Source organism: Electrona antarctica (genome assembly GCF_951216825.1).
Source record: "Electrona antarctica genome assembly, chromosome: 3".
Taxonomy (NCBI): domain Eukaryota; kingdom Metazoa; phylum Chordata; class Actinopteri; order Myctophiformes; family Myctophidae; genus Electrona; species Electrona antarctica.
In genome coordinates this window covers 33,014,001-33,032,358 of record NC_136808.1, presented here as the reverse complement: position 1 = coordinate 33,032,358, position 18,358 = coordinate 33,014,001, and the positions used below count along the sequence as shown (strand labels likewise).

The following is an 18,358-nucleotide window of genomic DNA, read 5'->3' as shown; positions in this document are numbered from 1 at the left end:
CTATAAATTATTTGAGATATATACCCCTTTGAGATTATTGCTGATCTACAAGCTTGTAGATACAGAAAGAAAAAACAGGTGTGCTTCCTCTGGAAACTGCCCTTTGTTTAAAGGGATAGTTCAGATTTTTTTAACTTAAGTTGTATGAAATACTTGCCATTAATATAGTGGTTGCAACTGTATTAATTGATTGCCCGAGTCCTGTGGTGGGAGTTCTGCTCTGGTTTTGGTGAAATATCAAGTAGTTCCGGTCATGTTGTGGGGGGCACTGGGGGCCACGCAGTAAAAGTAAATGAATCCACAAAACTAACGTAATTTGTATTGTTGACCTATTTCTAAAATATTAGTGCAACTTCCGTTCTTTTTTTACCCCTCTATCACACAGAACTATGTTTTTTGTGTCCATATCACTACGCCCAAAAAATAGTTCCATGTGATAGAGGGGTCAAAGTTGAACGAAAGTCGCGCTAATATTTTAGAAATGGGTCAACAATACAAATTACGTTCGTTTTGTGGATTCATTTACTTTTACTGCGTGGCCCCAGTGCCCCCCACAAAATGACCGGAACTACTTAATATTGACCAAAACCAGAGCAGAACTCCCACCATGGGACTCGGGCAATCAATTAATACAGTTGCAACCACTATATTAATGGCAAGTATTTCATACAACTTAAGTTCAAAAAATCTGAACTATCCCTTTAAGGCAGTGGGTGCTCAGCTTTGAAAATTACTTCCAACTAAATGGAAAAAGTGGCACTCCAAAATAAATGATGCAAGACTGGCTCAGATGCAATTTCTCATGTTTATTTGAGAACGCTGACGTGACTAAAAAGCGTGTAGATTAGCTATTTCCGCTATTGTTTTTATATAAAATGTATACAAATACCAGTCATTTCTTGGTATATTTCAGTTATTTGTCATATGTGCCCCGTTCACTTTTTTATTATGAAGCCTACAAAAGCCATTCATAAAGTTCTAATTTCCAACACCAAATCGCAATCGTCAATTTAATTGTGTAATCCTGACAGCCCTATGTGCCTCTGTGTGAGAGTAGGCTACACCTGCATGTACTTCAATAGCATTGACTGTACCCTCTGGCCCTGGTACTGTACTGTACTGACAGCCCTATGTGCCTCTGTGTGAGAGTACACCTGCATGTACTTCAATAGCATTGACTGTACCCTCTGGCCCTGGTACTGTATGAGAGTACACCTGCATGTACTTCAATAGCATTGACTGTACCCTCTGGCCCTGGTACTGTATGAGAGTACACCTGCATGTACTTCAATAGCATTGACTGTATGAGAGTACACCTGCATGTACTTCAATAGCATTGACTGTACCCTCTGGCCCTGGTACTGTACTGTAGGCAAAGCATGTTGGTTCACAGCCCTTTGCCTGCATCCTGTATGCTTTTATGACCTTTGACCCTCACATTCTCTCCACCTGTCTCCCCCCCACTTCTTCCCCTCTTCCCTCAACCCACCTTTTGACTCCTTCAAACTTGACGCTGGCGGCCATCTTTCTCCCTACTATGCCCTCATGTGCTCATCTTCCATTCACCTCTGCCCTATATTGCATTAATGTGTGTCTCTCCTCTGTGGATTGGATCATCTTTATATGTTGTTTGTGTGCATTCATTTGGTCCGCCCTCTGTCTGTTTTTATTTTTTAATGTATTTTTTTAATCTGCTGGGGTTATTATTCTTTTCGTCTATGTTCTGTACGCTGCTTTGACCTCTTGATTAATTAATGTTACTGATGTCTGACTTCAATGCTTCATTGCACGACTGTTGTTTCTACTAAAACAATCATCAACATGGACACATTCTGTGAAATGCTCCCCCGCCATATGCAACCTCCAAACCCATCATCATGAATTACCCCCCAACCCCCCACCACCCCCCCCCACACACAACCACCACCACTCACACAATGCTCGATTCATCTCGTAAACCATCCTTCATCCGACCATGCACGGCTGTACTCCTCTCGATAACATTCTCTGACATCCGGTCGGTTTACACATCTCCACCCACCGTCATCAACATTATTGTAACCATTCGGTCACTTCTTCGACACTCGCTGTCTACATGCCGTCTGTCTCCCTTTAAAACCTTATTGGCATATGGGGGACGCCATCTCCCAACATCCCTGGCCTCCCGCTCTGTGTTCCTCCCCCTCCTCCATTCCTCCTCTTTTCCTCCATCAATCCATCCATCCGTCCATCCCTCTCCTCTTTCCACTCGTGTCCCCATCATCGTGTGCCCCCCCCAAACCCCCACCCCCCTGCAGCAGCGTAAACAGCGCCCACAGCAGCGCGTCCCGTTCGTCTGGGGGAGGAGGAGGTGGTGGAGGTGGTGGAGGTGGTGGGGGCAGCGGAGGCGCCTCCCTGCCCCATTCCCCCACCACCTCCTCATCGTCCTCCACCTCCTCCTATCGCTACCGCAGCAGCCTGCCGTCGCACCACCATCCGCCGCCTCCGGGGGGCGGCGGCGTGGCGGCCCACCGCCTCAGCAGCGTCTCCTCGCACGACTCTGGCTTCATCTCCCAGGACGCCAACGTCTACTCCAAGCCCCCGTCGCCAATGCCCTCCGACATCACCAGCCAGGTACGTACAGCAGCCTACGGAACGCTGCCTGTGTGTGTGTGTGTGTGTGTGTGTGTGTGTGTGTGTGTGTGTGTGTGTGTGTGTGTGTGTGTGTGTGTGTGTGTGTGTGTGTGTGTGTGTGTGTGTGTGTGTGTGTGTGTGTGTGTGTGTGTGTGTGTGTGTGTGTGTGTGTGTGTGTGCAAACTGCACGTGCACGCACCATGGGCCCTATCTTGCCAACCCCTCACCACTTAACCCTAAACTTATTTGCCATGTTTTACTCTTTTGAAAAACATTTTAACACAAAGTATGCCAAGAACGCGGGACCTCGTTCTTCTCTCCACAACCCGCCTTTACCAAGACGAGGGAACTCATCTTTCTTTAACTTAATTTAATCGAGTAATTAAAAACAATATTTCAAAAAATATATAAATTTTTTGCTTTTACTGCTGGAACACTCCATCATCGCAGTTCCTCTTTACACTGCGCATGTGCAAACCTCGTGCAGGGGACCATTCCACACCCCATGCACATTCCTTCTTTATTGTTCCTAGGTTGCTCAGGATCTCTTCTTCTACTTTGGTATTTCGCGCATTTGACTGGCACTGGCCTCACGATCCCACCTAGTGTAATGGGAGGTGATGTGTTAAAATAGTTCAACTAGCCGATCTACATCGACATGTTGTGAACTTGTAGATCGGTTATTTGAACTATTTTAAAAGGTTTTTCTAAATAGTAAAAAATGGCAAATAAGTTTATAGGTAAGGGGTAGTGCAAGATATAGCCCCAAATGTACAGCACACCTAGCATGGTTAGATAGGGGTGTAACGGTACAGCAACTGCACCGATGCATTGATTTTAATTTCAACAATTAACAAAGTATATCGATATGTAAAAAACAACATATCGTATCGTTTGACTTCGTATCGTTTTCGATTGTCAGTATTATGTTGTATAAATGCAACCTTTATACAGATCCGTCTGTGTCTCTTCTCATCTTTTGCACATCTTTCTCTCTCTCTTTCTTTTCTCTAGAAGTCCACCAGTTCAGCGTCTTCGGAGGCCTCGGAGACATGCCAGTCAGTCAGCGAATGCAGTTCCCCCACCACTGTAAGTACTGTACTCCTACAGTAAAATGCAGTTCCCCACCACTGTAAGTACTGTACTCCTACAGTAAAATACAGTTCCTCCACCACTGTAAGTACTGTACTATACAGTAAAATGCAGTTCCCCACCACTGTAAGTACTGTACTCCTACAGTAAAATGCAGTTCCCCCACCACTGTAAGTACTGTACCCCTACAGTAAAATGCAGTTCCCCACCACTGTAAGTACTGTACTCTTACAGTAAAATACAGTTCCCCACCACTGTAAGTACTGTACTATACAGTAAAATGCAGTTCCCCCACCACTGTAAGTACTGTACTATACAGTAAAATGCAGTTCCCCCACCACTGTAAGTACTGTACTATACAGTAAAATGCAGTTCCCCCACCACTGTAAGTACTGTACCCCTACAGTAAAATGCAGTTCCTCCACCACTGTAAGTACTGTACCCCTACAGTAAAATGCAGTTCCCCCACCACTGTAAGTACTGTACTCCTACAGTAAAATGCAGTTCCCCCATCACTGTAAGTACTGTACTATACAGTAAAATGCAGTTCCCCCACCACTGTAAGTACTGTACTCCTACAGTAAAATGCAGTTCCTCCACCACTGTAAGTACTGTACTCCTACAGTAAAATGCAGTTCCTCCACCACTGTAAGTACTGTACTCCTACAGTAAAATGCAGTTCCCCACCACTGTAAGTACTGTACTCCTACAGTAAAATGCAGTTCCCCACCACTGTAAGTACTGTACTCCTACAGTAAAATGCAGTTCCTCCACCACTGTAAGTACTGTACTCCTACAGTAAAATGCAGTTCCCCACCACTGTAAGTACTGTACTCCTACAGTAAAATGCAGTCCCCCCACCACTGTAAGTACTGTACTCCTACAGTAAAATGCAGTTCCCCACCACTGTAAGTACTGTACTCCTACAGTAAAATGCAGTTCCCCCACCACTGTAAGTCCTACAGTAGGCTATGCTGTTACGGCATTGATTACTTTACTTTCATCCAGCAAAATAAACTACTTTAAGTCATTTTAAAACCTGCACATTGGGGGAAAAAGAGGTGCTCTCTGATATGGCACTGAGACCATTGCAAACAATTAATTTGTTAGCAGGCTGTTTGGGGAAGCTGTTGAACAGTTGCCTCAATGTCTCATACCAGCAGATCCCAAACCCACTGCTATGGCCCGGATCAGGAAAACGTACTGTTACGCTTAAATCTAGCTACACTGGATCAGTGGTTCTCAAATGGGGGTACGTGAGAAAAAGTGTAAAATGGAAAAAAAGTAAATATGCTCAAGATCATCTAATTTCAAGTCTTTCATTCTTTTTCTTATTTGTAATGTTATATTCTTCAATATATTCTTCAAGGGTGGGTTATCGTTCATTCATAGCACCGGGACCTCAGGACTTATATTCAAAACGTATACTTTTCAGAATTCAAATTCAAAATGAGCAAAAATAGCAGCAACAATATGCTAGATATAGTTTTATCTTTTTCCAAGCAACATCATGTAGTTGGGTTAAGGGGGTGTGTTGATCCAGAAATCAGGAGAACCACTGCACTAGATAATTGAATACTCCCATGTAATGCAACTAGCACTAGGCTCTGTGCATCATGATTGTTCCGGGTTTCCAGGAGGTGGCATAACCATTTTCCTGATTACCTGCTACGGTAGTCTTTTGGTCTTCCAGTCCACAGTGAAGAGAGACATGAAACGGGGAGAAACAGTCTGGGAGTGACATGCAGAAAACTGGGAAAAGGTCTGCGGGGCTCACTGTTGTCAGAGCCTATGTGGTGCGCACCTAGCTCAACCACTCGGCTACCCACTTAGTTTTCAAATAGCTTAGTTTGATATGCTCTGCAGCAGATTTGAACTGGAAACCCACGTGACACCTTCATATGTGACTCCAGTCAAACAAAGCTATAGAAGCATGGGAAACTGAAAAGGTTTGCCACCTTATTGGAAACCTGGTTGCATCTGTCTTTAGTTACCTGTATACTCCAGGACCTAAGATATGTATGCACTTCATTTAGCGGAGAATATCTCAACTGTTCTCACTAACATTGCAGCTGTACGAAAAGCTTGAATGATGCTCTTTCTATCTGCAAAGTTTTTGTTTCATAAAAATCCACCATAAGCATGTTATGAGCTACTTTATGTCAAGAAATTCCTTGCAGGTGACTTTTTTCCAAGTGTTGAAGTTTGGAAGCGCTCCCTTTCAGTAACGCAACATCCAGCTGCCTCCTGCATTATGTGTAAATTCAAAACAGGTGGTACGCAGGGCCATTGAGTGATTATTCAATGAGCGCTTCCAAACTCCAATACTCCAACCACCTGCAAGGAATTTCTTGACATAACATGTCTACCGTGGACTTTTATGAAACAAACATTTTGCAGATAGAAACATGAGTATTCTGAACATTTTGAGCATCTCAGAACATCTGTAGCTCCAACGGTTTAGAAGATAGAAGCATGTTTTAAGTGGCGGTTATTTTTTAAAGGGCGTGGTCATTTTGGGGTATTTCGCCCCGGTTAGAGAATTTTTTCACAGTTCCTAAGTTGTTCGCAGCGGTCATATTAGCCAAGAACAGTTGAGATATTCTTTCTTTTGTCATTTTCCATTATCTTTTCTAAACAGATTTAATGTTGTAATATTACTGTCATATTGTTATTGTTTCTGGAGATAGTTTGCTTTTCCAGTTAGTGAAACCACCAACTATTTCCATGCATGGCTGGTATAGTGACTATACTACTACATACTGTAGCAAAACTAAGGCCTCTTCTAGGAAATGTATTGTTGATCTGCCTCTTCATTCTCTCTGCTTTCATCTTTCTTCTGTTTCTCAATGTGGGGTAGTGTGTGTGTGTGTGTGTGTGTGTGTGTGTGTGTGAGTGAGAGAGAGAGAGAGAGAGAGAGAGAGAGAGAGAGAGAGAGAGAGAGAGAGAGAGAGAGAGAGAGAGAGAGAGTGTGTGAGTGTGAGTGTGAGTGTGAGTGTGAGTGTGAGTGTGACCCCAGCCACCACCTCTCTAAGCATAGAAGCTCTCCGTCTTTTTCTCTGTCTCTGATGACCTGACTGTGTCTCTCGTTCCGCAGTTTGGCCCGTCCTTTGCTACCTTCCGCCCTGCTCACTCTCACTCTGGCTCCACCAGACCTCTCTCTGTTATTCTTCCTGTACCTGCGTCCCCACCCTATAGTTCCCCTGGATTCAGCTCTTCCTCTCCCACATCAAAGGTTCCTATGTGGAAGGTTTGTTCTCCATTCGCTTTCATTTTTTCTTTGAACGACTTCTCTCGTTTAGTTTGAAATCTATTATTTTATTTGCTTTTGTTTAACGCCTTATTAACAACATCGTTTTTCTTTTCTTTCTTTCTTTCTTTTCTTTTAATTTGTATCATCGGCTTAACTCACTCACTCCATTGCTTCCCTAACGTGTGCCCAGTCACTCAGCCACTGTGTATGCATTTTGTCGACCTTCCCTCCTCACTCGATTGGTTAAAACAGAACAGGCCACAGCGAGCTGACCAATCCGTTTCAGTAAAGAAAAACAGCTAGGAGGGCCGAGATCCCGTCAAAATCCAAAGGCGCAATCCTCCAATGGGAAAATCAGTGTCCCACACACACTCAAGCACTCCCATACACACTCAAGCACTCAATAATGAATCCATCCAAAATTCCCCCTCACTCCACACTCAGTTGAAGGACTTCAAACTGCTGGATAGTGGACTAGTCTCTCGCGCTGTCTCTTCCTACTGCCTTCCTGGTTGTTATTAACCCTGCGCACTCCTTCAGGATTGGTCCAAGGCAGGTCAGTACGAGCAGCCTGTGGTGGCCGCCGCCGCCGTTCAGAGGAGGAAGGAGCCTCTTGATAGGCTGAGGGAGAACGAAGGGTCGCCGGGCTCCCAGGGCTACGCTGGAGCACCCCACCCTGACGACGGGCCGAGACCCCGGATGACCCCAGCAACCATAGCTGCCAAGGTGAAGGTTGACTACAACTATGACGAAAAATGTTTGTCGACTACCTTTTTTCACTGACAAAAACTAAATAAAAACTACACTATGATAAACTATGACTAAATACACTGACAAAGAAACTAGACTAAAATGTTCGGGAGGGACTAGTGGAGAAGAGATCCAGTAGCAGAGGCGTATCTACAATAAGGTGAGGGCAGGCGTCCGCCTGTCCAGCTCCATTTCTGGCCTGGCCAAAATCCATACAATGAGAAAAAAAGAAGACAAAAACAAGACCTGAGAACTATTAATGGACAGCTGATTGGCCGTTGCGGTAGAGCGCGACCCTCAATCACCCATTGGAATGTAAATGCATGCCTTTCAGTCTTTGTATCCTACTCGTCTGGCAGGTATATCTCTTTGAAAACTTTAGTGCTACGATTGTGCGCGGGGAGACGACAATTAACACATGATCTTGCCTGCCCAAAACGTAATTCCTGGATACGCCACTGTCCAGTAGAACTGAAAGACAAGTTGTTTTATGTTTGGTTGTGCTTCTTGGGTGTTGCTCTCTGAAAATAGCAGATCTAGCTCAAGCTCAAGCTTGTAGTTTGGCTATTTTCAGTATGCAACCAAATGTAAAGTCAGACTGCCATCAATGTACTTTTTTTCACCACTGGTACTGTGCATCTGTAGCATGGAGAGGAGCGGCCATGGTGTACATGTATTCAGTACAGTGTACTGCATGTACTGTATTTATCTGTAGCATGGAGAGGAGCGGCCATGGTGTACATGTATTCAGTACAGTGTACTGTATGTACTGTATTTATCTGTAGCATGGAGAGGAGCGGCCATGGTGTACATGTATTCAGTACAGTGTACTGTATGTACTGTATTTATCTGTAGCATGGAGAGGAGCGGCCATGGTGTACATGTATTCAGTACAGTGTACTGTATGTACTGTATTTATCTGTAGCATGGAGAGGAGCGGCCATGGTGTACATGTATTCAGTACAGTGTACTGTATGTACTGTATTTATCTGTAGCATGGAGAGGAGGGGTCTCCATGGTGTACAGTATGTGTATTCATGTATATTGTGCTCTATCTGTATCTTTATAGCATGGAGAAGAGGTCTCCCCAGCAGCCAGTGACCTGGCCATGGTGCTCACCAGGGGGCTGAGCATGGAGCAGCAGAAGAGCAGCAGGGACTCCCTGCAGTACTCCAGTGGCTACAGCACCCAGACCACCACGCCCTCCTGTTCCGAGGACACCATCCCCTCACAGGGTAACCCTTTTATGAGGCCTGCTTTTTACTGGACTGCAATGCTTCTCAAACTTTTGCATTTTAACCCTAAGTCTACAAATGTCTTCTAATGTGTTCATGTCAAGCACCCCAAAAATATATGTAATTGGCCGCCGACCTCCATCTGAAAATATGTTGTTTCAGGGACCCCCCCAGAAGCAAAGATTTGAGTTAAAAGCGTTTGCTCTGAAAGAATATATATTCAAAGATTTGCGCCACATTTTCACGATTTTTTAAAAATAGCAGATCTACAATCTATAGCTTTTTCAATAGATAAAGCATAACATAATGCTTAAAACACCAACAGGGGTTCCCGTCCAGAATGGGTTAATGTCTCCACTTGATTCTGACACAAATTACGGGTCCATTTGGTTCTATTTGTACACTTACTTAGAGTTACAGACTTGTAAGGGTCAATTTAGACCCCCTTAAAGGAAACCAGAGAGTCGCTGGGATCCACTTTGAGAACCACTGTACTAGAGCCAGACCGATGAGGCATTATTAGTCAGGATCATATTTTTACTCACGCAAAGGTATTGCTCGCCGAGAAGAGCAGAACTTCAAGCTAACAAGTATTATGATGTGATGCTTGAAGATATGTTCTTTTCAGCAAGCAACACAGTTGTGCGATGGGTTATGAACTGAGTCTTAATGCTGGTCAGACAGACTTCTGAAATATGAGCAGTATACTCTTTGTTTAGCGTAAGTAGTAATTGTTCGTCCACATCCTCCCTCTCATAATTCCCTCTGCTGTTCTTTTGCCCTCCACTTTTAGGTTCAGACTACGACTGCTACTCAGTGAACGGGGACACGGAGGGTGCGGACGGACAGGCAGAATTTGACAAGTCCTCCACGATCCCCCGCCACTCCAACATTGCCCAGAACTACCGCCGCATGATCCAGACCAAGAGGCCAGCCAGCACTGCTGGCCTCCCCAGCGGCGTGCTCGGTCCTGGGGCACACGCGGGGGCAGGCCAGCCTGGGGGCAGCGGAGGCGGAGCGGGCACCCCAGGCACCGCCACCATCCGTCGAACCCCCTCCACTAAGCCAGGCGTGAGGCGCACGCTGTCCAACGCGGGGCCCATCCCCATCCGCCCACCCATCGTCCCCGTGAAGACCCCGACCGTGCCGGGGGATTCGCACTCGCCCGGCGCGGGCGTTGGGGTGCCTGTGCGAGTGGGCAGCGAGGAGTGTGTGTTCTTCGCGGGAGTCGAGGACGCGCAGGGCGCACTCGATTACGTGAAGGCGTCTCCCAAGCGCCTCAGCCTACCCAACACGGCATGGGGCTCGGGGGCTGGGCTGGAGGTCTACGCGCAGCAGCACGGAGGCCGTGGGAGCACCACGGCGGGCTCAGGGGGCGGGACAGAAGAGGATCAGATGATCGCAGCCAATCGCCACAGTCTCGTGGAGAAGATCGGAGAGCTGGTGGCCAGCGCACATGCACTGGGGGAGGGACAGTTCCCTTTCCCTTCCCTCCCCGACGACCCCGACCCTGCTGACACTCAGACGGGGGCGGAGGCCTCGGACGGCTCTGGAGACATGCTGACCACCATCAGGAGAGGAGTCCGCCTGCGCAAGACCGTGTCCAACGACCGCTCTGCGCCGCGCATCTTGTGATTGGACGAAATGGAACGGTGGAAAGTTATTAGTCATTTGTCGGCCAGTAGTGAGGGAGGCGGGTGTTTGTGGGGGTGCAGCCAACCACCCCAGCACAGTCATAGACACAGACTTACTATGTAGACATCCATAATATAAGATGAATGAAAACAAACGAACAAAAAAAAAAAGAAAAGTTTAAAGAGGTTATTAGATTAAGTGATATACTGTATAATGCTAATAACACTATTATTGGTAATCCATGCCAATGATTAACATTAATTACTGAATATTGACAGGCTCTTAGCTGGCCTTTATAACTCTAGCGTGTGTTGGACGCATGGTTGTCTTCTTAAAGGAGAGTTCCAGAGTTTCTTACCCAATGATAATAAATCCATTAACCACTGGTAGAGGTGTGAAGAACGCTGTAGATGTGAGCAGGGAGGCAATCAGACGCTCGCCCTAAGCTGAACTGAAGCCCATTTGTGACAAAACCCTGGACTCCGACATAATGGACGACAGATCTAAATAAGCGATTTAGTGATTGATGATATACCAGTGTGGTTAATGGATATATTATCATCAGAATTTGCTAAGAATTGCTTACTGCGGAATTCTCCTTTAACACCCTCACCCAGGGACAGCAAGACTACAGGATGGACAGGTAGAGAAGGAGAAATGAGAGAGAGAGAGAGAGAGAGAGAGAGAGAGAGAGAGAGAGAGAGAGAGAGAGAGAGAAGAGAGAGAGAGAGAGAGAGACACTGGTTCCCTTCGCCAATGTTGCCCTCACAACTCCCTCTCTAACTAAGCCGAGATGTGGGATAGGGATAGGCAGACGCAGAGCCATAGACTAGTAAGACAGAGTTACGACAACTCCGTTCACTTCATGGGGCCAGTCCAATGGCGGCCAGGGCCGGTTCTAGGGGGGGGCAGGGGTGGGCATAGCCCACCCAAACGTGCGTCCTGCCCACCCAATGTGGGTTTGACACCCCACCCGCGCCGGCGGAGTTGCCCCCCTTACAATTCTGTCTGCCCACCTGAGTGGGGCTGGCTAAATCCGGCCCTGATGGCGGCTCTTCTACATAGACTTCTATTGCCGAATAGGGACACCAGAAGTTCATGGAATGCATTGGGAGTCTATGGGCTCGTGCGAATACATGAACCATGTGATCGGGCTGTTTTCTGCCCCCTCAATGTCGCAACTCTGGCTATACTCTATGGCTCTGGGCAGACGGAGGCAGAAGGGAATGTGGAGCTTGGGGGAGTTGAACCCGAGCCGTCAAAAAATGCCCACTCAGACAGCCTCGGTACTAGCATGGGGAGCTAACATAGATACAGCTTCTCTGTATCTCCCTATAATAATATTATTAATAATAATTGTATTGTAATTTTTGTAAAACAAGTTGGTATTGAACCGTGCTAGTAACCCATTCCCCTCTCGCCGTCTGTCCTGTTAGTATGTGCGTACGTGCGCATGTGTGAATGTAGCATATGTGACCCCACTATGCATGGGTGCATGGAGTTTGTGTGAGCGAGCGAGTGAGTATGTGTGTGTGTGTGTGTGTGCGTGTACGTGGGGGCGAGCGGAGCTCCGCTGCAGGACAGCTGGTTACCCGATGAGGGGGCGTGGCTTGTCTCTTGTGTGCCGTATGTTGTGTTTCCTGTTTTTATCGTGTCGTCACCTCCTCGTTGCCGCTGTATGAAAATTTACACAACGTAATCCAGGCGTATAAATATATATATACACATATATATTTTCTAGAACCAGAGAGAGAAAATGTCAATAAGAAATGGAGCAATAAATGTGTTTTATTTTCTTGTTTTGCTGAAGAAGAGGTTGGTTTAATAGGGCCTTCCTTTTCTCTTTTAACATTCAGGCAATCATCAGGAATGCTTTGTGAACTATTTCTCTCTCTCTCTCTCTCTCTCTCTCTCTCTCTCTCTCTCTCTCTCTCTCTCTCTCTCTCTCTCTCTCATTGCTGAGAATTGAGGGGAAAAGTGAGAAAGTGAAGCACTTTGATTGCTATAGCACCACTTGGCCACTTAGTGTCACTGTGTTCATGCATTGTGTGATTGCGTGATACAGAGAGTGGGCAGATAGAGCTGTTTGCCATGTAAATATGGCATCATTGAAACTAGTGAGTAGACCTGTAGAAGTGAGATGGAGGGAGAAAGAGAAAGTGATAAACAAAGGTGGAAAAGGAATGAATGTGATAAGGGAGGAGAACATGGCCATTATCTGAACAGGCTCATTGTGCTTTATCACAAGCCATCGGGGCTGTATAGACGGGGAAAGGCTCACCTGCTATGTATTTTAGAAAGATTCTGAGTATAGCTCAGCATGGTTGAAAGCTCACACGGGTATCTGAGGGATTGAAGATTGACACATTTGAGCTTCAGACAGAGTTGAACTGCAATCTGCTGGTCCAGATGAGTTCTTCATAAAATGGTCTCTTATTGCCAGGACAGCTAATATCGGCTGTCACACTGTTAGCAGCCACATTGCCACCCTTGTGTCCTATGGCCAGTTTATGCTATAGTTGATAATGACTAGCTAGCTTAGCCACTAATGGTGTCAGCTGCTATATGACACTGAATTTCCCTCTGGGGATCAATACACTTTACCACATTAACCCTAGTGTCCCTATTCTGGGTATGTCACAATATGTAAAAAAGAAAAAAAGAATAGTCTCCTTTTCAGCAAAAAGATTGGTGAAGAGGAAAACAAGGAGGAGATAAAGTACAGACCCCTGTGGGACACCCCTATGACCGGTGCCAATCAAGTCGAGCAGGGCTGCTCTGGTGAACAGTACATTTGGCAACATTTCTCTGGTATGAATGTACTTGGTAACTGTGGGGGCAATGGGGTTGCTCGCAGCGTGGACTTGTCGCGGTTGGAATAGAACAACTAGGATGAAGACACAGCCCCCACGCTGTCCTGGGACAATTCAGATCAAACCACGGCTTGACTTAAACGTGTGACTATTTATGGACATTAGGATGGATGGGAGAAATAACAAGGCTGGTCTGGCCTCGGTAACGATGAAGAAAACAGGGGGATATTTAAGTTAGCGATATTAATCCGAAGGAGGGACGAGATGATGTGAAGAGATGAGCATTTCACTGCCTGTTCACAGAAGACGTACTGTACTGTGCTGTGCTTTTATCGGGGCGCACAGACTTGGCATAAAAGGCTAGAATGAAATAGAGTAACACAATGGAATATTCAGTTTTAATATATACAGTATAAATATATATATATTTTGTTCTACAGTACAGTTTTACTCTTCAGTCGTTTCTTTTAATTAATGTAAAAAGAAGAAGAAAAAAAAACAAAAAAAAAACAACAACTCCGGCTGTAACACAAACTAGTGCGCAGTGTAACATATGGATGTAGGATGTGTGAGCGGAGAGCGTGCTCTTTATGACCGTTGTACTGTAGGCTAGTGTGAACTCCTCATCAATGACATGTCTGTATGCTCCTCGAAGCAGTGACCTTAGCTAGGGCCATTATGTTTCTCTATGCTCTTCTTACTTACTTGTTGACTTATTTATTTTTTATTTTGCCTTGAACACAGCAATGCCCGTGGCTGTTTAAAAAAACAAAATGAAGATGTGTTAATTTAAGGAGGAGGCGGGGAGGAGAATGTTTGTTATTTCTTCAACTGTGTCAAGAAGTGTGTGTGTCCATACTGTTTTTTTTTCCTTCTTTTGAACTTTAAAGTTGAGTGTCATTTAAGGGGGTTTAGAAACAGTTTCATTTGTGTGTGTGCCTGTAAGTACGGTATGTGTGTGGTTCTACAAGTGGTTGTATTATGTCAAACATGAGTGGGAGGGACGGTGGATGGTGGTGGGTGTGACCAGTGGTGGAAAAAGTACTCCTATTTTTTACTCGAGTATCAATACTGCAACATATACTCCGTTAAAAGTCTGGAATTGAAAATGTACTTGAGTAAAAGTACAAAAGTATTATCATCAACATGTACTTAAAAAGTACCAAAAGTAAAAGTACTCATTGTGCAGAATGTCCCATTTTCAAGTTTTCTTTTTCTTTTATTTTGTTTTTATTTTCAATTTTTCACAAAATACACAGACCAACCATTTCAAGTTTTCAAATGTATATGCATCTTTTGAAAATAGCCGATCTATATCGTGAGATCAGCTATTTTCAAATAGGGCAAATGTTCATGCTGCAGGGCTGAAGTGGTTAATGTATGTTCTGTAATAATACTCAATATCTACAAAGTAATTAGTAACTAAAGTTTTCAAATTAGTGGAGTAAACGGTTTGCCTCTGAGATGTAGTGGAGTAGAAGTAAACATTATTGGAAATTGGAAATAAAAAGTACGAATACCTCAAAATTGTACTTGAGTAGTACTTGAGTTGTACTTTCCACCACTGGGTTTTGCACCAACAACAGGGCAAGGAAATAATAATAATGCGCAAAGCATGGGCCAACTACAGTACATTCACACTGGTGAATGTGAATATATACACTGTTCCAAAACACAAATTGGGACATCAAACTGTATCATGTTTAAACTCTATATCTGTAGAAAATGTCTCTTCCATTTTAATATTTTAATAGTTCATGTTGAAACCGTGTAAAAGCAATAGGGGGAGTACAAGCATATTTTTGATCGAATGTCCATGGGTGAGTCTTAAAGGAAAATAGCAGCGTTATTCACTGGAATTTAGCTGCTGCACTTATTTAAGTTGAAGTATTATTTATTCATGTCTAAAAGCTATATCTCATTGTAATTCTTTGAGGTTATCTGTTGGGGGACAGACAGAATTTTATAAGGTTGCTTACTTATGAGGTCACTCACTGAAGATATCATGAGCTAGCGTATAAAGGTTGGATCGATAGGATATGATTGCGAAATGTATCTGAGATGGGGGGAAAAATATTGTAGCCATCAATTCCAACTCAGACTAAATTCTATATTGATTAAAATGTGGTTTATTCTTAACCCATTAAGACCTGAGGCCCATTCTACAAATACCTTCTAAATCGGTAGTTCTCACACAAAAAGAATATAAAAAAATAGATACAAGTTATTGCATATCTGCTATTTTTAAATAGCCAACGCTAAAATCTAAAATGACACCAACTCTTTCCCGGTTTTAAATTCATTCAGTTATCTACAGGAAGCTGCTGCTTGAATATAAGACAGACTGCGGAACTGCTTCCTGCCTTGCAGAAATCATACACCAACAATTTATCATGACATTGTTACCAAGGCTGCAACTATCCATTTTTTTCTTAGTGATTGTTTTATCGATAACTTTTTTGAATAATTGAGGAGCATTTTTTATGTATATTTTTATTTTTTATATATCAACGAATCAACGTGAAATTTTTCAATTCATTTTTTTTTAATAATCACCTAAATCGATTAAGCTGATTAACCATTAGCTCGATTTTATACTTTATCCTCTGCAGAAAATAGCGAAAATAGCTGATGAGTAGTGAATTTGTAGATCAGCTATTTAGTTATTTTTGATATTTTAAAAAGAAAAAACTTAAATACTTTAATCATTCAATCATTGTATTCATTTTTGTAATCGATTAAATCGGTTAGTTCAATGAATGGTTGCACGCCTGCTTGGTACCGACTAGAATTCCAGACGGATATTTGACACGACAACATGATAGTTTCACACTGAATGATCCCGTAAGCAACATTAAGTACATTATTGTCTTATTCGGCCGAGCAATGATGAATGAGTGAAAACCGTATATATATTTTCCTTTAATCCTCCAAATAACAACACAAGACATCTTGCTGACTGTCCTTTTGGTCAATGCACTAAATAAGAATGGAACTATTCTGCTGCAGATGTGTCAGTTAAGCATTGTGTACCTAATCTGTGTGAGGGCACCAAAGACGTGACCCATGTAGAGAGAAACGCACAGACGCAAGTACAATGCACGCACTACATGCATGCATGGACTGCGCGGGTCCACACGCACACACACAGCATACAGTATCCACTCTATCCATCTGCATGGGCGCAGGGATGCTGTCTGGCAGACAGAACAGCACCAGTTGTCATGATAAGATCCCTAATAGCTTTATAGATCTGTTCCTCAGACCCATCATCACTAAAACCACTATGTATGGTGAAGTCTTTACTTCCACTGTGAACATCAACTCACTCTGAGTGTTTTTATAAGTGTAAGCACATGCGTGCGTGCGTGCGTGCGTGTGTGCGTGCGTGATGACAAGCAGTAATGACAAGGAGTAAGTTGTCGGGAGAATGTCAGGCTGCACTAGGCACAGTAGGCACAGCACTTAGCGAGGGTCAACTTTTCACTACATAATGGAGCATTGATAACTTGTTTTCAGGCAGCCCTTTAGATGTCTGACTCTGCATTTCAGAGGAAGATTATATTTTAATTAGCTCTTTTGATCCGGCTCTCCAAGACATCTTTGGCATTATCTCCCCGGAGTTGATATTGCTTTCATGTTTTCTTGAGATGCCTTCAATCAAGGAAACCTGCAGAGAGATGCAGATATATTCCAAACGGTATTTACCTCCGCTGACAGGGGAGCACCTGCTTTGATGCTGTGTAGTATATGGTCATGTTGTTATTAGAATGTTTAAAGATGTAATTGCCACACAGTCTTTAAAATCAGAGTATACGTTTTGTTAAAAAGGCACACGAAGCAGAGATCTTCTCAGGTCAGCGGTTTGCAACATTGCTTTCTCTTATGCAGAGCTGTAATCATTTCCTTCTGTTGAAAATTAAGAATAACACCTTGTCCCCACACTTAAAAGTAAGTGTCATGTATAATCCATTCACTGTTGCAAAAGCTTCACATTCTGGAAAGTTGAAAGAAGCACCTGCTCTTTTAGCCATCTCTCCTGATTATACATTATACGTTGTGGTGTGGTACACTGCACAGTAAAGCAAATGTAAATTGTGAACTAAATGTCACTAGCCGAAAAATGGCTGATATTAAAGTAAGAAAAGGTGACACATTGCAAGGCATTTTCCACTTTAATTCAGTTATGATGAATGACTATGAATTAGGATTGAGGCACGTTAGTAACACATTTAAGTGAGATGGAGGTTGTGTGGAGGTCACAGTGAAGGAATCCCAGCAGACTGGTACGAGACAGTAGTTTCTGTGCATATGTGTGCACGTGGGTGTTGAGCCTGCACACATGGTTATGTTTCCTACTTCTCCCACATACAATCTGTCAAACCTTCCGACTAACTGCCTAGTCCTCAATGCGTGTGTTCGTATGTGTGAGCACGCATAGCCACACACACACACACACACACACACACACACACACACACACACACACACACACACACTTTTCCTGTAAGGTAGATTCTGTGAAGTGGCCCCAATATCTCACTGGGCACTTGAGTAACTGACTCAAGTTACTCAAGTGACTGGTTGTTATTGCAACCAATCGAACACAAGAGTGGCTGAAGTGGATTCCTGGTGCTAATGCCATGGCAACTAAACTGAATGTCGTATTCACCATTGTTCAAATTCCCTTTGTCTCTGTCCATTTCTTTATTTATTTTTTGCCCCACTCCTCTCCGGCCTCGATCCTAAACGGTTAAAAACTGAGCACTGATTCATTGACATACGTAACGTCTCCTTTGTGAAGGAGTCTGCTGAGAACATGTTATTTCATTAGAAAAAGATCCTGGGCTTCTCTTCCTCTCACATGCAGCCTTACAGGCACTGCAGTCTTTGTCCTTTGCTCTTCTTCTTTCTCTCCTCTTCTTTAATTTATTGTGTCTTAATTTCCAAGGCTGTTTTGCCTCTGT

The 18,358-nt window shown here is 43.9% G+C and overlaps 1 protein-coding gene across 1 annotated transcript in view; it reads left to right on the top strand.

The window, feature by feature from the left end:
* mtss1lb (MTSS I-BAR domain containing 2b) overlaps positions 1-17,311 on the top strand; it is an 88,759-nt gene extending 71,448 nt beyond the window's left edge. Inside the window, exons 10-15 of the mRNA XM_079497041.1 lie at positions 2,454-2,613; positions 3,628-3,702; positions 6,803-6,955; positions 7,499-7,684; positions 8,778-8,943; positions 9,737-17,311. Coding sequence (XP_079353167.1) covers positions 2,454-2,613; positions 3,628-3,702; positions 6,803-6,955; positions 7,499-7,684; positions 8,778-8,943; positions 9,737-10,578 — 1,582 coding nt within the window. The 3' untranslated portion in view covers positions 10,579-17,311. The remainder of the gene's footprint in view (positions 1-2,453; positions 2,614-3,627; positions 3,703-6,802; positions 6,956-7,498; positions 7,685-8,777; positions 8,944-9,736) is intronic.
* The last annotated feature ends 1,047 nt before the right edge of the window (positions 17,312-18,358 follow it).